This window comes from Cynara cardunculus, unplaced genomic scaffold (genome assembly GCF_001531365.2).
Source record: "Cynara cardunculus var. scolymus isolate 2C unplaced genomic scaffold, CcrdV1 Un_Scaffold_362, whole genome shotgun sequence".
Taxonomy (NCBI): domain Eukaryota; kingdom Viridiplantae; phylum Streptophyta; class Magnoliopsida; order Asterales; family Asteraceae; genus Cynara; species Cynara cardunculus.
The window spans coordinates 62,935-84,217 of NW_020200574.1; the positions used below are offsets into that span (position 1 = coordinate 62,935).

Sequence of the window (21,283 nt, forward strand, 5' to 3'; positions counted from 1 at the left end):
GATATTGCTCATAAACTCATCCAATCTGTATATAAGAGATCAATCTCGTGGTGGAGAGAAATTATAATCTTAATAAAAATTCAATTAAAAGAGATCATTGTTAAATGAATCTTTATAAATAATGAATTTGATTGGAGATGCTACTATTTTTGTCCATTTTCACAAACAATGTCGATTGCCTTTAAGAAAAAATGTCGCATCCCCAAAATGCACACTTGCATAAATTAGGGTCGCCCCTCAAATTTGATATCCAGATTGTTCGTAAGCAATGGTAGAGACTCCGGAAGTTCGGTTGAGCTCTAAAATCTCCAAAAACTCATCAAAACGATTTTTGTTTGATAAACGCTACGGCTATGTGTACTTCTCTGTCTCTCTGTCTGGATTCTCCAATTCTACCATTGCAGTGGCTATAAACATTTTTCTTTTTTGCAGATATGATGACTGGAGAGAACCTTCGGAAGTTGCTCTAGCCTATGGCCGTGGAATGTAATTGCTTTTGTCTTCTTCTTGTGATGTCATTCCTTCGTCAATAGTTCCGTAAAACCCACATTTTGAGTATAGAAATCGAACAAACTACCTTTTTGGCTTGAAAATTGATTATAATTATCGAAACTTTAGGTATTTAATAACTAGGTTCGATTGTGTATTGAGTGCTTCAACCACGTAGTATTTGGAAAATTCACATGAGATTTTGATTCTTAAAAGTCAATTACGCACTTGCTTTTACATTTTTTTTCTTGCTTTCCTAACCACGACCCATTTGAGCAGAATTGTTAATTTTCCAGAGAAGAAATTGAGTAATGCTATAACCTCTATGTAATTACTAAAACTTGAAGAAAATTGGTACGAATGAAAGGTAGTTTGCATAAATTTGAATCTTGGAGGTACTAAATTCTGGCATTAATAAAAGCGAAATTGAGTTTTTAAATTTAGGAAGTGTAGAGGCATGTGGGCTGACCAGTTGAGGATGGACATGGCAACTTTGGGCATCTCCGAGGACATGACCTCTTATAGGAGTTCTTGGAGACGCAGGACTAGGGACGAGAGTGGCCGATTTTTAGTAGTATATGGTAGTGGTGATGACAAGGATATTGAGATGCGGGTAAGGAGTAGTCAAATTGGCTCCTTGTGTGGGTTAGCTGCGCATGATGGGACCTTTCTTTCTTGTTTTTCTTAATGGTTACCTGCATGCTTAAGTTGCTATGTACATTCGTTTACTACATGCATTACATATCTTATATGATCACATTGTCTGCTTACCTTTGATTTTGTATTCTACCTATTGTATTTTCCCGATTATCTGTTATAGACTCCTAATACCTATCCTATTGTTTGCTTGCACACACATTTGTTTCATGCACAAGTCGGGAGTTTTCATGGAAACGACCTCTCGATTCTAGTTGTCGGGGGTAAGATCTGCTTACATCCTATCCCTCCCAGACCCTACTACTTTTGAGTGGGATATACCATCTCTATATGGTTTGATTTCAAAATTTGGAAGTGTAGGAATTATCAAAAAGATCATATTTTGTTGCTAGGAAAGTGAAAGGAAGTCATGATAATGTGCTGAAGTTAAAAAAAAATTCTTGTCTGAAGTCTTTTTTTCTTGTTTGAAGGTTTTGCATTGTGCCTCTTGGGAAAGCTTTGTTTAAAATGGTTTCAGAATCGGTATGATTGGCTTTCCTTATATAGTTATTAGTGCATGTATATTCCTTGCTTTTGCTGAATGAAATTTAAAATACCTATTAGTTTGATCTTCTATATTTATACATCTTTAGTTATTTTATCCAAACCAAATGAACTTCATGTGTTGAAATTGAACCATAATGCTAGTTTTTATGCACTTTTATGCCGTAATTCGTCTTGGATATATAATAATTTTTGTTATCATGCTATAGTAGCCTTGTTGAAATTCACCATTAGGATGTGTGTAATAGTTATTCCTTTAATTTACGTGAATAGATATCACAAGTTATTAGGTGATGAAGTGCTTAGTGTTTACTTCTATTACATACAATTTAAATATTGCAGTTGGGAGTCAAATTTTAGGGTCTTGATGCTAATCAAATCAAATGATCCAGAAGCATGGGTAAATCTACGCAAGATAGACGATTTTAACAAATCCAATAAATCCCAGCGAGGTTAGGGGGTTAGTATGTATGTAGACCTTGACTCAACCCCAAGGGGTAGAGAGATTGTTTCAGTGAAGGCACTTCACTTGTAAAACAAAAAATAGAAGAAACAAAAGAGCAATTAGAGATAAGAGTATGCAATCAAGCATTAGGTCAATTTAAAAAACAATGCAAGGTAAAGGGAAAAATAAGTTAAAACAATCAAGGAAGCACAAAAACGCAAACTAACAACTACTAATACAAGAATAAAAGCTAACACTAGAAGTAGGAAAAATAAGGCATCCCTCTATATGACGTAATACTCACGTAATGTAATGACCACCTCGCTACCCCCTTTGTCTCAACCTCTAACTTCTCCAAACTCCATCCTCTTGTCCAAGCTACAGGTCCTACCCATAGACTGTATTGTGTTACCGTGGTCCCACATCTCCAAGAAGTGCTATCAGAGGTCATGTTCTCTAAAACATCTAATGCCGCCAAGGCCATCCTCAATTGCTCATCACATGTTTTCCTCGCCTGCCTCCTCACCCCTTTGACAGTCATACTCTTTACCATCCTCGCTGGTGCCATAGCCGACATTCTGCACATGCCTAAACAAACATAATCTTTCCTCCCTCAATGTATTTGTGACGGGTGCAACACCTAGCTATGCCTGAAAGACATTGTTTGGTATCCCGTCCAACTGTCACACCCCTAATTCCCATTAGAGATATATGACACCTTACTTAACTCGTAAAGGAAAATACAACCTTCCTTTAGTTCAAGCTCACATCACTAGATGACCTTAGTTACACTTGAAAGCAAATACAACCATAGGCTTATTGGCTAAAGTACTACGCTTCACAACATAATTGAAAGTGTCAAGTTATATATGAAATAGTTAGCTAATGTTGTCTAAAGTCCGCTAGACGTGACTTTTCCCCTTATCAACTCATGCCAATCCCGATCCTACTTTGCACCATGCTAGTCAGCTTCATGGCTCAGTGAGACCACATTTATAACAATAATCTCAACGGTAAAGTAACATGCTATAAGATAATTCTCACTTATTAGCACTTACTTTGAGATAGAGGGAGTACTTGTTAAAAAAAATAATAATAAAATCTTTATATATTAATTACATATATTAAAAAAAATTTAGGCAACTGATGATGATTCTAAATATAATTTAAATATGTATTACATGTTTATAAATATTTTTATTTCTTTTTAGTTTCCGCCTCGAGGCGTAAGGAAAACGCCTCGAGGCCTGATTCTGCTTTTTAAAACCTAAAACCTTGGATTGACCTAGAAAGGGGTAGTAACAAGTAGTGCGTGCTAATATTGCAATGACCATTAAATACGATAATTTGATAGTGAAGTTGCTTTGTGACTTCACACTGCACTTATTCTAATCCTGTCTGCATGGAACGACCACCTCCTCAACAACAAAGCCGGATGGCTGAACCATTTATGGTTTCTTTGAGAAAGACATTCTTATTATCTAACCAATTAGTGGCGTATGATGAGTGATCAATGGAACACAAATGCAAGACATACACCATTTTGGCCACGGGTGCGGAAGTGTTTTCATAATCAATTCACTAAGCTTGAGGATAACCCTTATCCACTAGACGGGCTTTTATGTGATGTAAAGGAGGATGAGATCCCTACTTGTATTCAACATGTTGACTTGAAGGAAGAGATTCCAAGGCCCCTTATTTCTATGAAGGGAATTAATCTCTCTAATCTCTTGTATGGCTTTGTGCTATCTTGGATAAATTGCCTCTTCTAATTAATTAGAATTTGATTGAATCCATATCATATGTTGAGCATAAGGGAGAAAGGGTGATATAAGCCTTGTTATATAGTTTTATCATGGCAAAGGGAGCAACTGAAAGAGTCGTACACATGTCACTTATGGAGAAATGTTGATGGAGATACTTTACAAGGTTTCGGGCTGAGTAATGGTGAAGATTGAGGCTTAAGTGTAGTAGGGCAGCCATTGACCTCATGATGCAGAGATGGAGTGTTATTAGCTTGTACAAATGTCATATAATTGTCGAGCATAAACCTATGTGATTAGAGCGCTAGTGATTTCGTGGATTCTAGTGACTTTGTCGAAGGAAAGGAATTGGGAATACCCACTTAGACTCTTAAAGGGAGTTCAGTAATGACCAAATGAGAACTTTGAAAAGAAAACTACAACATGAATAATGAATTCATAAAAGGTGAAATCAAGGGAAGTAAAATATTTATGGGGAGAAGGATTATGGCATGTACATCATTTCTAAACACGGAATTAACCAAGGAACATACACTTTACCTATTGACGATCAAGCTTAGTGTCTCTAGGACAGGCACGTGTGGGGCATATGGCGACCAATGCCGTGGCTTCATGATTTTGTCATAGTGGAAAAAACTTATGTTTCTGAAGGGTGCCAACATATTGTTTTGTTATGTATGCTCTTATATTTCTTGAAACTTAACTTATGACAGAAGTTTGTGGTGGCTTAGTTAGTCTAAGGCGTTGGATTAATGTATCTTGTTTGAAAGGGTGTGGCTTCTAATTATGCTTTTAGCAAATTTTCAGTTCTTCAGCTATTATAGCGTTTGTTTTTTAAGCAAATTGTTTGGAGGAAAGGATATGAAAGGGGTCAAATCCATAACCCTTGCTAAAGCAGGCACCCAAACAACAAATGGTCAAATGATGCCGCTGCTTGAAAATTTTTATGGGTCAGGGCTGGGCCTACCTCCATCCCTAGAGGAGCCGTATGAGGCGGAAGCTCCACGTACGGTTTTGAAGCCGAGCCCTCTGCTTATGCTGTAGGACACAAATCTTGGAGGTAACAAACACAACAATGTTTTTAGCATAAACTAGGAACATGGATGCTTAAGGAAACAATAGGAAGAAGGGGATTTTCTTGTGTAGGACAATTTAGGGCATATAATTTAAGGTAATTGACAAACAATGAGGGACATGGCGATGAATTGACATTATGCATGCTATTAGACTGAATGTACTTCAAGTGTAATTAGTATAATGTAGAGGGCACTCCTATGTAATTAGTATCTCTATACCCACAGACCTATTGTAATTAGGTTACACATGAAAATCAATACCCAAAAATCCTTTTGGTTTATCTCGGTATCAAAGCCAAGTTACCAAAACCCTACCTGCTCTCTTTGTATTGTCTACCCCAACTCAAGTCTATCAATAAAATCGCTTTTGTTGTTAATCGTGCATCCTCTACCATTTGGCATAGGCGGCTTGGTCATCCACATCAACGTCTTTTTCATTTATTGCTTTCTAGATTTTCTATTCCTGCTACAACTAAGACATTACCTTTTTGTACGTCCTATCAAATGGGCAAATCATCAAAAAATTCATTACTTGTTTCTTCCTTTTGAACTAATAAAATTTTAGATTTGGTTTATTGTGATGTCTGGTCTTGCACCGTTATATCTTTTGAAGATCATCATTACTTTATGCTATGTGTTGATCATCATTCTCGTTATATGTGGATCTACCCATTAGCTCAAAAATAGATGTCTACAACACCTTCAAAGGTTTTCTTACCATGGTTGAAAGACAATTTACTACAAAGGTAAAAAACGTTCAAACTGACTGGGTGGTGAATTCCAAAATCTATCTTCTTCTCATCCCTTGGCATTGTTCATCGCCGTTCATGTCATCACACCAGTGAGCAAAACGGTTTCGTGGAACGACGTAATTGACATGCCATTGAAACTAGTCTCACTCTGCTTGCTCCATCAGTGTTCCTCAACGTTTTAGACATTACGCCTTCGATACAACTGTATACCTAATCAATTGCTCATGATACTAATGATGTAAGTGGGTTTACTGGATAAAACAGGACAAGGCAGGTGCCATTACTCGTTACAAAGCGAGACTCGTCGCAAAAGGTTTTCGGCAACAAACTTGGCATTGATTTTCACGAAATCTTCAGTCCTGTTGTCAAGACCACTACCATCAGGGTTGTTTTACCGCTTACAGTTTCTCAGAAATGGTTGCTTAGGCAACTTGATGTTCAAAATGCTTTTCTTCATGGCCACCTTACTGAAACAGTCTATATGAAGCACCCTCCAGGCTTTATTGACCCACAACGATCAGATCATATTTTTCTACTCCACAAGTCCATTTATGGCCTCAAGCAGCCCCCACGGGCTTGGTTTCACTGCCTTTCCAAGGCTCTTCATACCCTTGGCTTTATAGGCTCCAAGACTGATCCTTCACTGTTAATTTTCAGTCATGCTGGCACTCTTTTATACATCTTAGTGTATGTTGACGGCATCATCATCATGGGAAACAATACTTCTGCTATCGACGCCGTCGTTCAACAACTGGGCTCAACTTTTGCGATAAAGGATCTAGGCCCTCTAAACTACTTCTTGGGTATTGAGATCGTCCCTTAAGGACCATACGTCATCCTTTTCAAAAGAAGTACATTTTGGAGCTCTTACAACGAGCAGACCTCTCATACTCTAAGCCCATGCTTTCCCCCATGACCTCGTTCAGTTCCCTATCTTTAGCTGACAGTCTTGCTTTTTCTGACCCAGTTAAATACAGACAGGTCGTTGGTGTTGTTCATTATGTTACTCTTTCTCGGCCAGATATCGCTTTTGCAGTTAATAGAGTGTGTCGGTTCATGCATCCCCTACTGAATCACATTGGTGTGTGGTCAAACGGATTTCACACTATCTTCGGGGCACTGTTGACTGTGGCTTACTCATTCGCCAGGCATCTACTCTATCTCTCCAAGCCTTCTCCGATGCTGATCAGTCTCTCCAAGCGTTCTCTGATGCTGATTGGGCTAGGTGTCTAGATGATCGTCGGTCCACAGGGGGATTTGCCATCTATTTGGGTTCTAACCTTGTATCTTGGACCGCTCGCAAACAACGCACTGTTTCTCAAACCTCTATTGAGTGGAATACAAAGCTTTGGCTGATACTGTAGTTGAACTTACCTGGCTTCAAGCTCTCCTTCGTGAACTTGGCGTTCATGGCCAATCAACTCCAATGTTTTGGTGTGACAATCTAGGTGCAACCTATCTATCAGCCAACCCGATCTTTCATGCACGAACAAAGCATGTGGAAGTTGATTTTCATTTTGTCAGAGAAAAGGTTGCTCAAGGAGACCTTCGTGTATAATTCATTTCCACAAAAGAGCAGATTGCTGATATTTTCACGAAGCCGTTGTGGACTCCTAGATTTCTATTTGTACGATCCAAGCTATAGGTCGTTACCCTTCCTTAACTTGTGGGAGCGTATTAGACTGAATGTACTTAAGCGTAATTAGTATAATGTAGAGGGCACTCTTATGTAATTAGTATCTCTATATATAGAGACCTGTAATTAGGCTACACATGAAAATCAATGCACAAAAACCCTTTTGGTTTATCTCATGCCATATCTAGCAAATAATGGTTCACTTTCAGCGAGGACAAATTGCTGTGGTCTGTAAGCACATGTGGACTCATGCATCAATCAGAAATTTGTTAAAATGTGAAATAACTGAATTTATTTTGATAAATATTAAAAAATTATTATTAATATATACATGAAATTAAAAAAAGATGATTGTATTAGCAAATAACCCATGTTAATCGAGAGTGATCATCCACAAATGTTGTGAATTATTTTAATGTACATCGGTAAATATGCAGTGAAATTGGCACATATATAAATTTTATTTGGATGGAATCTAATCATTTAACAAGGGGTTTTCTAGCTTTTGAGAGACCACAACTCTCCACAAGACTCACGTCTAATTAGTGTCTACAAAATAGTATACCTTCTCCTGAACCCTTGTATTCTTATTTATACTAGACCCATGCATTACCATCTTGTATGCTTTATGCATTAATTACTTGTATGCTACTAGTATAAGGTATAACAATTCCTGCCCCAAACTTCCACCTTGTCCTCAAGGTGGAATGAACATAACTTGATTATGCCGCAATATCCTCTCTCTGACAGGCTTCCTTTATAAGTAAATCTCTCGAAACCGACATCTTCGTCCACTCGTTGAAGCCTATTGTGCATGTAGAAGCATGTTTGAGGGGACAGTAATACAACTCCAAACAGATGCTCAGGCCTAAAGGCTTCTAAAAAAACAAGACTTGGTCGGCCGAACTCCATAATCTCCCAAATGGTGTTCATTGATGCTCGGCCAAACTCCATATACATGCTCGGTCTTTGGAAGAAATCAATGGTCTTTGGTCGGCCGAGCTCCTCAAAACAAACTCCAAAGAGCATTGATTTCTTCCTGTTGTCTTTTGATGTGCGACCCCAACCAAAGCACGATAAATAATTAGAAGAACCTGTTGTTATTTACAATTATTTTCCCTTCTACGGTCAAAAAGGAAGCCATTTGGAATCTCTTCACCCCCTTGAAGCTTTCTTTGGAGAATTCTATCATTCGAAGATAGTGAATGAATTCTTCAAGTTCAACTTCCGCCTTGTATACACCCTTCATATCACTAAGACCAATATTATGCTATACATTCTAGAAGGGGGGATAGAAGGGGTATTGGTGTAATTATAAATAAACTGATAGTAAAAATAGGCGTGTGGCGGGAGAATAGAGGTATCCAAAAAATTGTCCATTGTCTTGTATAGGAGAGACTAGCCTCTCGAATGCTAGATGTTCCCTACTAACTTCCATTTAATCATACAATCGATTACTTCTTTCCTTTGATCTGATTGTTATTGAGAGCTTGGTTCATAACAAATTATTATTGAGAGCTTGGTTCATAACAAATTGGTATCAAAGCTGCCTGAGTCCCGAGCTCTTGATACTAGTTTCGAGAGGGTTGATTCTGCGAAGAAGGTGATCAAAATCAAATCCATAGTTTCCAATTTTCAACAACAGATCCGAGATCAAATGAGGATATTCAGTCAGGTCCTCAATCAGAATTGACAGAGATGGTGGTAGAAAATGCCCAATTACATGCGATTCTTCGTGAAGAGGTACGTAACACTCTATCCAAAACATTCCTCTACATTGCTCTTCCATCTAATTCAGGGCAGTCTTCCACCATCGGAGTTCATATCTGGTGCGAAAAAAATGGAGGAAAATAAGGCGAGGACTGAAATAATGGAGATTCAGTCGATCATTGTGGAAGCTGTTCCATTCGGTTTGAATAAAGACTACGGTCAGAACCGATTCAGTCGGTTGTTTATCCACAGCCACCACTGATTTCTCCAAACAGTGAATCGAGCAAATCAATCATTGGGATAGGCCACAACATATCTCAAACCTAGCCTGCTGTTACGTTTTCCTCCACCATTGATGAGAGCAAAAGCCGCAAAGAAATGATCAAGCGCTGGATTTGGATTCCAGTCCATTATAAGATGTGGGTCCAGTTGAAGAAAGAAAAAGGGGAGAAATTTAGAAAACCCATGTTAATGATTCTTTTGCTGGTTATATTAAATTGGCCCAAGGCTGAACCAATTATTATATATTGGCCCAAGTCTACGCCCAACTTAGTACGTATTTTCACTTTACCAACATACTCCATAAAGTTGACGACCTATAGGAAAGATGGTTGGAGCAACGATCAATGGAAGCCGCTGCCACTGCTACCACCACCACCATCATCCATGGAAGGCGAAGCTAGGTTTAAGACACGAATCAACATTAGAGTTTATTTGGATCAGTTCGTGCTGATTTTCGAAGAAAAATAGAGCGCGAACACAGTGTATGAAGATTTGGGGGATAGTATGGTGTTGGCAAGGTATAAATGGTTATGGCCAAGACATTGGGATGGAAATTCACAGGTTGATGCCCCCCCCCCCCCCTCTCCTTTGTCAGCCTGTTGGAGAATGGTGAACTTCCATATCCAAATTACGGGCATGTCAGCTTAATCGATCATTCAACCATCCTATTTTATCCGATCAATAGCACTCAAAATTTGTTCTCTGGTTACTAATGGGAAAATGGCTATCATACTCTCTAATATGGGTGTGTTACAATATGGATGTGTTATAGCTCTTGCGTGATTTGATTGCACTCTCCAAGTATCTAGAACCATTCTCCATCTTAGGTAAGGCAATGGCATCTATCATATATATGTTAGTAGGGGATTTATACAAGATTCTTTGTGCTTCTGATGAAACAATGGAGGAAATGTAGGAAGCTTGCTTCGACTATTTACGCTTTGGAGGTGGTTGTGCAACTGGGCCTGTTCCTCTCCTCTCTAGGCAAAACCCGAATCCACTTAGCTTAATTCTTCATTTTGCAGTGGTTATAGATGGTGTTGGACATCGATTTCTTTTTGGGTCAGCATATCACCATACTACCGACTTGTTTTGCTGCGGGTGTTGCAACAATTTCTTTCCATATAAGATATTGGGAATCATATTCAGTCTCGTTCAAGTAGATTGTTAGTCCTTTATGAGATCAATCTTCATACAAGCTTCAACATTCATGGCAGATCTGTATTTATTCTTCAAGAACATGAGATGGAGAAGAGAGAAAAAGTCAAGTCTTCAAATATGGTCAAACTCTCTATTACGTATTCTGGATTTTACAATTGAGCATTCTCCTAAAGATTACAAAGAAACACCCTATTTATAGGGTCAAACAAACTAAACAAGGTCAAAGTCAACATCTCTAAGAAAAGTCAAACACGCTGACTTTTACACAATTATAGACAAAATTAACTTTCAAGACGAATACAATTATACACTGAATTTTAGTCCTAACATTCTCCCCCTTTGTATTCAGACTTGAAAGAATTTGTGCGCGTTGAGCCTCATTTGAACTTTGAAACTTTAAGCACACAATGTCTTCTTCAAAAACAAACTTCAACTCGAAATCTTCAGACAATCAATTGTTGAAAAAGATCTTCTAGCATTCTCCCCCTCGAATGTAGAACCGCGATGATCTTCTCTTTTTGACAATGTAGAACAGAAACAATAACGAACAAATTTTAAACATTCTCCCCAATAATGAATTTCTTCAGATAAGATCACAAACATTCTTTTACGACGCAAAATCTCTATTAATAAACTGTTGAAATGATGAACTTCACATTCAACAACTCTCAGATATTGTAGCATCGGAATAATCTTCGTAATCATCTCTAGTCGCACTCCTTTCGAGTCTTTTGCCAAATTTGAAGTTACTTCCCCTTGATGTTTACATCAAATTCCCTTTATAATGTTCGGAATTAGACATTTCATTCATTATTACATACTCCCCCTTATGATGWAATGAGAATCATTCCATCATACACAAGAATGAATGAAATCCTCCGTGTAAGCTGTCAATTCATAAAATAGTAAGTAGATCTTTGCAAATCCACTTATTTAATCTTTTCATATTAAGGGAATGGGAAGATAACAGCCAATTTCAACGTATGAAATTGTTTTCATTCTTATAGGAAGATTGGCCTGTGAGTATAACAGATATACTCAGTACAACGGATGTACTGTATATATGAGACTTTTGATGCTCATCTCACTAGGTCTTCCATTCAATCACCGATAGCTTAAAATTAGCATATCTATGAATGTTTTGGCAAAATAACAGATAAAATGCAAAATCTGTGTAGTGAAGAAAGATAAAGCAACGTATGCTTCTGTTTAGGCTCAAAAAGATAAATCATGTGGACTACACAAATTTATCAGACTCAATTAGTGATCAAAAAGACTTGAAGGGGGGACATATATCCTTCTGATTCAATATCAACTTTCTCCGAATGAGAAATTAATAGTTGATGAGCTGCGTGCCCCAACTGTTATTGAAACACTTATCTGTTGAGAAACAAATGAGTAGCTGGTGGGGTTGTGACAAGAATTGGCCTAGGCTTTGCCTTTTTCAATATTAGTCTCGAAAGAATTGAGAACTAATAGATTATGTGGTATGCCCGGATTTTAGAAGTTTGGAACAGGATTCTTATATTCTTTTAATCCTGACACAACTCTCGTCAATTCTTTTAGCTCACAACAGCTACCCCTCTCATTTTCATTTTAGTCTCAGCACACAAACCCTTTTGTATATAAAGCTCACTCAGATATGGTTGTTCTCATGGGTAGGTTTGTCGGTTCTGACATTCCATTGAGGTATTTTTGATAAGCACTCAGTCCCTCCCAAAATTTACAGTATGCTCATATGGTCACAAGAATTGATTAAAAATAGTATTGCAAGTAAGGCACAATGATCAGATAAAAAATTTGATCAATAAATTTGGCTTTAAGCACAATCAATAAGGAATGATGCGACAATGATCAGATTATTCGGTATGCGAGAGAAATGAATGAAGATCTGTAAGAACGAGTTTACAGATTCTGATATTAAAAAAAATATGAAATGTATATCAATCAAAGTAAAAAAATATCAGAAAACAAACTTTGAATACAAACGAGCGCATTATCACCGAAAATGATTTTTTTATAAGAGACGCGATAATAACAGTTTGAAGAATAGCTAAAACAGGTATTGGAGTTATGTACGATGAGAAATTACACAAGTAAAATCTCAGGAAATACCTGTTCAGAAAATGTACTCGTTTTCCCAAAACAAATTATTTTCCAAAAACATTTATTAAAAACTTCTAGAGACTCCCCCTAGAAAGTTGATTTCAGTAATGTTTCAGTTTAGCTCAAAAGAATAAAAAATTGAAACAGGTTTAGCACGGGTCCTAAACTGTGTGTTTAGAAACCACACTCGGTAAAGCACGGGTTCTGAACTGAAATGTTCAGAAGCCTCATTTGGAATAGATTACAACTCCCCCTGCATCGGTGTATCACTGATATGATATTCTGATCAGCACAAAATTGACACACCTGCAAAACCAAACCAGATTAAGTAGATTTTGGTACCCAAACGAACTTGGGTCCTATTTTCTTAGAATCGGGTTGGGGTATGTTGTAACTACCAAACCATCTATTCATATTAGATATATTCTTTTTAGCACTTTGAACAGTATGACCCATACCAGTTATTGTGATCATACATGTTCTTACCTTTTCAACTGTTCTGATTGCTGTTATCTCCATGCCACCTGTTGAACCTTTTCTTATTGACAAAATCATTGGTTCTGCATGTTGAGCACATAATTCTTCTTTTGCTAAGATTGATCAGATCATTAGTGGATCTCACAATGCAAGGAAGAACAGAGTTAGTAATAACAGGTGTATGAGATGAAACAGAATCAACTTTATTAACCCAAATGCTTTTAGTCTTAGAAAATTTATTGGGTGATCCAATGACATACCCTTGATAAAACTGTTTTGAAGAATGAGACTTGTTCTTAGAAAAAGTCGATCTAGGACTGCTTGAATAACTGTTGGATTTAACACTGGAACAATTATAAAAGCAAGTTTTACTTGAGATTGAGAACCAGTTAAGCTTTCAGTTCTTGAAAATTCTGATACTTTCTTAAGTAACTGATCTCTCTCATCAGCAACTAAATCATACTTCTTAAGTTCAGTTCTCGTGTTCAATTCAGACTCAAGTCTCTAGATCAGACAACTTCTTTGAAGTATCCAAAAATTTACCTTCTAATTCTTTCTTCATCTTTTCAAACACTTTTCTTTCTTTCTCAAACTTCTTTCTTTCTTCATCTGAACTTTCCTTATCATTCTCCGAAGCAATGTCAAGCCATTTCTTTTTCTCAGTAAGCTCTTTGGCAATTGCAACATGTTTCTTGACAGCACTTCTCTTCTCAAGAACAAACAATCTTTTCTCTTCATCTAGAGCTTTTTGCTTTTGTTCAACCTCTTTCTTTTCTTTATCAACCGTGGCTTGTTCCAAGATGATAAGTTGTTCAAAATCTGAAATTTGATTTAAAAGAAATTTAGCATTCAGCTCAAGAGAATTAATCTTATTTTCATAAGATTCACGTTCAGCTCCAAATCTTCTTTCAACTTCTATTATCTTATTCTTCTCTTTCTCCAAAACTTTCCTTTTAGCATTAAAATTCTTTTCCACTTCTAAAACCTTTTCTTTCTCTAAATTCAGAAGTTTTATTAGCTCAATCAGGTCACTTTCAGATTTATGAGATTTATCAGTTAAGTCATCAGTTTCATTATGCTTTCTACCTGAAGAATCTCTTTCAGCTCTTAATTCATTCTGAACTTCTTGGAGTTTGTTGAAAAGATCTTTATTAGCWTTAYTCCATATTTTYAATTCATTATCAAAATCTTTTCTAACATTATCCAAAGAATTTTCAAGTTTATTAATTTGATACTCGGAATCATTCTCAATTCTTTCTAATGCTCTGTTATGATCTTTTTGTAGGTTTGCAATAAATTCCACATTTGAATGATTTTCACAAAAAATGTTTATGTATTTATCTTTATAGTTCATAATGCTCTTCTCCAATTCAGCAATCTGAGCTCTCATCTCTTTATTCTCCTTATGTAGAATATCTGCCATTTAAAAAAAAATAGTACAATCCACTATTGCTATCAAGGGAACTGGTGGGAAGTTTGATGATGTTCTCGAGTTAGGTTGCCACTTTGTGCCTTGGATTTTCGGAAGTTTGGCCATTGTTTTGTTAGGAGAGACTAGCCTCTCGAATGCTAGATGTTATGAGTTACGTTCCATTTAATCATGCAATCGATTATTTCTCTGTTTTGATCCCGTTAACCAATTGAGAGCTTGGTTCATAACAACTGCACGTCTGCACCTTGCCATGTAGTCCCAGTTCCATAATCTAAGCTTTGTCCCTCCGCTTGGGAAGCACAATCCACTCATCATCCACTGCTATAAACCAATGGTGGTCGAGTCTCATGCCATATCATGCACGTGAATACAAAATGTTGGCATTCTTCTCACATCTTCAACAATAGAAATTTTGTGTTGAGGACGAGCCATGTATAAGGCCATTAACCAACATCAAATCATCCAAAACATCATCGGTTCTCGGCCCAAAATTCTCATTGTAGATTCTAACTACCTCCCCATGCCCATAGTTGAGAATTGAGATGGTGAAATTTCAACATCTAATGATAACCTTGTTCTCGAGAGTGAAAGTAATGATTACCCTTCCCATCAAACATATGTATGTCGTATAAAGTGTTGCTTCATGAATGGTGATGTATATATCTATGGGAACAACCAATCACCACTCCCTCGCTTTATCTTTCATAGATTTCAGATCATCTAGAGCACCATTAGCAACAACCCACCTAAGAATTGTCGACGTTAGCCGAGGATGCCTTTCAAATCCATAAGAAAAACCCAAGGCTGCTGGGAAATGGCAACTGCGGCAACTCCGCCAACTCAACATCCACAAATATCAGGGAGCGAGATTGATGGGAAAGTTTGTTGAACAATCCTCCCACCATTCTTACTTTGGTTATTCTTCAGTTTGTCTGCAATTGGAACCTTTACTTCAAGACAGTGTCCAGCCATTGAACCCTTGTAATTACATGAGATTTCCTCAACAAATTGATGAAAGTTCATCCATGATTTCACCCCCGTTGAATACATTGTTTAACTCCCTTACAAATGCTTATTCTTTTCTCAACCTCTCTTCTTCACATAGTGAACTTATTCTCGTTGGTACTACTTATCAGCAACTGAAACTTCTCAACTGATTTTTTTTTTAAAGAAATTGTGGGTGAAACCAGTCTAAGTGAGTACACTACCTAAGCCCCTTAATAACGCCCACTAACTTCATTGTTTTTGGATTAATTAATCCTACCACGTGATTCAAATGTACCTGAATTTTTGGTTCCTGGTCCCATATCTGGGGCTCCACCACCGTCCAGTAGCTCTAATTTCTCCTTTATATTCTTAATGAACCCTTCCCCCTTCGATATCCAATTGAAGGCTTGATGGTATCCCCTTGTTTTAAGGCTAGCAGCAGTGATCATTGTGAGGACATCGAGCGTTAGGGAGACAGTGGCCATGGTGGAGGCGTTAGTAGGGTCGGTACTAGTGGCAGTAATGGTGGGGGGTCATAGTAGCCGTGGAGGTTTCTGACGACCATCACCCAACCAAGCTCCCTGTAACATTGTCCTCGACGTTGTGAAAGTAGACTCCGGTTTGATCGATCCATTTAAGTCCATTATGGGCTTGGGCCATAATAGAACCCCTAGAATGGGCTTTTGATGGTATCTCTGCTTTTTCCTTCTTGGCCGCACTCTTTTGGTCAGTACCCTTTCTGTGGCATTTACTTCTATCAATGATGAGGAAAAGACCATAATGGGGCCTCCGATGACGCAGTGATGCTGGTGAGCGTGGAGAGAATGATGACGACGTCAATGGTGGTGAGATCGGCAACGGCGGTGGTGCTCCCCAGTGATGGATTTGATATGATCGATTTTCATCTCTTTAAAGTGTAATTTCTCTCTTCTCTTCCGTTTTAACATCACGAACATGTTGATTCCTCTCTGTATCTTCTACCTGAGGTGGAACTGTGGCAGTGCTAATATTTAGCAGCTCGTCATAAAGCTTGATTAGTCTGTTTATCATCGCATTGACAATCTCCATATCCTTCCTCATTTGAAATCATCACATATCATCACGATTTTTGCCTCCTCTCGTCCTTGTTTCGTACCCAATTGTGTACACCGGTGGAAACACACAGTGAAATTGGTACACATGTAAATTCTAATTGGATAAAATCAAATGATTTAACAAGAGGTTTTTTGGCTTTCGAGAGGCTCGACAGGACTCGCACAAACTCCTTTTTGATCCTCACACTCTTATTTATACTAGACCCATGCATTACCAACATGTGCACTTTACGTATTAACTACTTGTATAAGATATTTCAAATTCAAAGTAAACTTGGTGTGGTAAGATTCCTAAACATCATAATGTACTAATTTAAATAAAGAACTAACATGTCTAGACTCTTTGTAGAGAATAAATTTGGTTTCAACTTCTTTGTATATGGTTTGCTCACGGATATGACATAATAATTCGAGAATAGAGGAAATTTTGGTTTCAACTTCTTTGACGTGGTTAAAGAACAATGCCCTATGGTCATGGCCTCATGGGCATCCTTTATGCTCATGTCATTGAAAAATACGAGTAGGGGAAAATGCTTTTGAACAACTATGATGATATATTATCTTGCTAGTAGATATGGGATTATATGTGAACATGGAAATATGGAACTTTAGGTAGATTCAACTTTTGTAAGGCATTCTATGCTACTAGCTCAAGATGTGTCATTGGCAAGGGAATAGGAGGGCAAAGTACTAAGGGGGCATTTGGTTCTCAGAATGGAATTTGGAGGAATTGAAATCCATCAAAGGAAGTTGATTTTGAAGGAATTGGAATGGAATTTGATCACGCGTTTGGTTAGCAAAAATTGGAATGGAATCTCAAAAGAATTTGGAATCTGCATGCTGGTAGGGGTGGTGGTCGGTGTGGGTGAGGTGGGTGTGTGGCGGCTGTGACGGCGACAGTAGTATTGTGGTGGCGAAAGCGGTGGTTTGTGGGGGTGGAGAGGGTGGCGGCTGTGACGGTGTCAATAGTACCGTGTTGGCGGCGGCGGAGGTTTGTGTGGTGGGGTGGGTTGTAGTAGTGATGTGGTGGTTGTGACAGCGTCAACATGGTGTGGTTGTGGCAGCGATGTTTGCGGGGGGTGGATGAGTAGTGGCTGTGACGGCAACAATCCTACTATGATGGTGGCAACGACGGTGGTTTTTTGGGGGTTGGGGGGAAATGTGATGGGTAACAGTGGTGGCGGCGGTGGCAGTGGGGTAGTGGGAGTGGGTGGGGTGGTGGTGTTGGTTAAATTGGATGCAAATGTTATTTTTGTTGTTTAAAAATCAAATTATGAAATTTGTTACATTTGCCAAGGAATGGAATTCAATTCCTTGACTTATGGGAATGAATGATCAAATCTCTTTTCAAGAAGTGAAGGAACCAAACAAAAGATTTGGTATTTGGTCAAATTAATTGACCATTTCATTCCCCTTGAAGAAATCCCATGGATTCCATGATACCAAACAGCACCTAATGGTTGTTAATGGTCATGCAATGTGTGACACCGATATCAATCACCTAAGATGAAGAGCATGCGTGCATGTCAGTGTTATATTTACACTGGGAATGCATAAGACCTGATTTAGGTGACCAAGATCGAGAGCATCACTAGGATTTATTTAGGAGAATGACCATATGATAGATCTTTTTAAATGCATGACCTTCTGAACAACTTTGCTTAACAGAAGGATGCCCCTTCCTAACACAAAAACATCTAAAAATAATAATTGTTAGGGGTTGTTTGGCAGTTGCTGAACAGTTTGGTACATAATGATTAAGTAGTCAGAATGATTAAGAGACTCTTATGATACAACGTAAAATGAAATATGATTATTTGGTAATTGTTAAGAGTAAAATTAGGGCGCTGAATGGTTAAGGGAGGCCCAAGATACAAAATCGTTCAGAGGGTTTTAGAACCATTAAGATGTAGACCTTTTCTTTGCCAAACAAAATTCACTTCTTAACGATTCAAAAGCTGCCTCTTAATAGAACTATTAAGAGGTAAACAAACAACCCTTAAGGTTAAAACCTAAATAACTTGATCCTGTTTCTGGGAACAGCTATCAGACCCATAGACATGTATCAGAGGGATGCATATAGAGAGGAAATGATGGGGTAGTAGGGAGAGTCCCCAAGGAATGTCGATAAATCATGTCGTTCTTCCAACGCTGTATGTACTCATCAAACAGGTGAAATGCTAAACCTATCTGCCTTGTTATTCTATATTATCCCATCTCCTGTAACCCTAGTTTTCATCAATCCGTTATGTTGGGAAAAATGCTGCTGATTTTTTTTTGCAATGAACCCATTTTATATGATCATAGGGCTTTAGCCTATGTGGCATCAGTTGATTTTGATTGACATTTTTCCATATAATCCAAAATCACAATTTAACTTGACAACTTGTCATCGACATCATCTTGGTTACAAGATCTACTGGTTACCGGTCAAAATGGGTACCAAATAGGGAAAATTTGATCATAGTTACATAAAATAAGAATCAAGGCAGAGTTCGTTGCATTTTGGTAATCTATATTCTACTGCGTTATATTTAGAAAAATCAGAGTAATCAAACTTGAACTTCTAATGATGGTGTTTCACAGGTGAACCTTGCAGCAAGCCGAACCATTGAAGTTCTTGCGCAACCAGGTCAGCTTTCACCTCGATCACTGCAGGCCAATCTCAACAACCAGCTTCGTCAAGCGATAGTTTCTATAAAGAATGTGCAATCAGATACATTTAGGCTCAAAGGGATTTCACATACGCGTACCGAAAGCCATGAATAGTGTGCATATTCTGTCTCATCACATAAACTCCATTCATCCTATTATGTCAGATGGATATTTGTGTAAGAAAACGAGTACATGTTCGGAATTTTTTTTTGAACATGCTTTGGATTTAAGGCGCGCGTATAAGCCAAAAACCTTGTAACACGTATCTATTCATGCGTTTAGATGAGTGTTTTACCTTATGTCCGTGCTCCATATTTGCACGTTGCTATGCTACTTTTCTCATGTGTCTTGTATTTGTGTTTTTGTTTTGCAAAATGGGGTCTTCACAAGAACAAACTTTGTAAGGGCAAAGGCGAGGTCCGTCTACCTCTACTATCGACACTAATTCTGTCTCTGTGTGCGATATATTGGGTTCGTGTTCAAGAAATTACGTTTCATCAAAGACAAAGGTCTGAAGCACATATTCATGCCTCGAGATGAATCGAGTTGCTATTTTATAAAGGCGGGTGTTAAATCAAACGCTACACATTGATACACACGTATTTTGTGATGTTGAACCCTTTCGATGAAGACTGGTTACCAGAATACAGCTAGATCAATTACCATTTGGTATAAAGAGATTTGTTTTGCAAGTTTGCCATTATCACATGCTATCTGGATACATTAAGCTTTCTTACAAATACAATTAGTGGTTTTTGTAGCACGAAAAATGAAAAATAGCATATTTTGTGGGTTTTAGAGAAATAACATCCAATCAATCGTGTTAATTGGCGGAATCCACTTTTTGTTTAGATGGTGGGTCTAAATATGTAAAAAGTCGAATTTCCTGAAAGTTCAAAATTTCACCACTTTGGGGGAAGACGTCTACGAGAATACATGTCTCGGAGTCTGAATGGTTGACGGAGAAACCTTGCAATTTGTTCTAATTTTTAGGCTAAACTAAAATATCTTGAATTATCATGATTTACAACTTTTTTTAAGGAACAAAGTATTTAACTTTTTTCATTTTAAATGATTAAGTTCAGTAACGATTTTTTTAATAATCAAAATCATACTTTAAATTTTGGTTACCTACATCATTTTAACCCAAAAGAACTAAGAACGTCTCTAACAAATCCTCTAAAATGAAGATTTTGAGGAATATTTTACTCTCACAGATCGTCCAAAATGGAGAAACACATGAGAGGAAGTGTAAAATCCTCTAAATTTGAAGAACTCTTCAAAAATGATTACTATGAGATGGACATTTTTTTAATTATATTTCCACCAATAAAATATGTTATTGTTAAATGTTAATGAGAGAGAAATGATATTTTATTTTATTAATGTATAAAATATTTCAATAATATAATAAATGTTGTAATCTCTAAAATAGAGAATCTGTTCGAGTTGATTGTAATTTTTTTTGGAGATTTTGAGATTTGATTTTCCATTTTGTAGAATCCATTGGAGAGGATCTAAATGTAACCAACTATGAAGATGTTAAAGCAAAAACGCCTAAACCAATTTTATCGTTCTCATACTTTACGTCATTCAGACCTCTTGCATCCAACGATATCGCTCCCCCTCCCCCTTCTCGGTCGCTCCATCATAATCTATTCTCCATTCTGTCTGGGGGAAGCAATGTCATTGGGTGCGAGGAGTTCAAATGACATAAAGTTTGAGAAAAATAAAACTGATTAAGTTTTCATTTTATTTAAAACCTTCCTACTCAGTTAATAGTATTTTTTTGGGTTAAAATAGATATAAATAACCGATTTCTAAAAGTTCAATGATTTATTTATTTAAAGAATTGTTTGAGAGGGTTAAAGAAGATGTAAATAACTAATTTCTAACAATTCAATGATTTATTTATTAAAAAAATGTTTGAGAGACTTGATCATTCAAAATGAAAAAGTTTAATGTTTTATTCATTCATAAAAAAATCATGGACTTGATCATTTAAAATGGAAAAATTA

General features: G+C 37.4%; 1 protein-coding gene across 2 annotated transcripts; it reads left to right on the forward strand.

Moving 5' to 3' along the window:
• Positions 1 to 151: 151 nt before the first annotated feature.
• LOC112501638 lies at positions 152 to 19,636 on the forward strand. 2 transcript variants are annotated; one of them, XM_025105326.1, is made up of 4 exons: positions 152 to 357; positions 433 to 486; positions 1,617 to 1,668; positions 19,197 to 19,636. In XM_025105326.1, the coding sequence occupies exons 1-4, from the start codon at positions 269 to 271 to the stop codon at positions 19,377 to 19,379; spliced, it is 378 nt and encodes a 125-aa protein (XP_024961094.1). In that variant the 5' UTR covers positions 152 to 268; the 3' UTR covers positions 19,380 to 19,636. The 2 variants fall into 2 exon arrangements, with proteins under 2 accessions (XP_024961094.1, XP_024961095.1); XM_025105327.1 differs by having other exon boundaries at positions 199 to 357; positions 19,210 to 19,636.
• Positions 19,637 to 21,283: the final 1,647 nt, after the last annotated feature.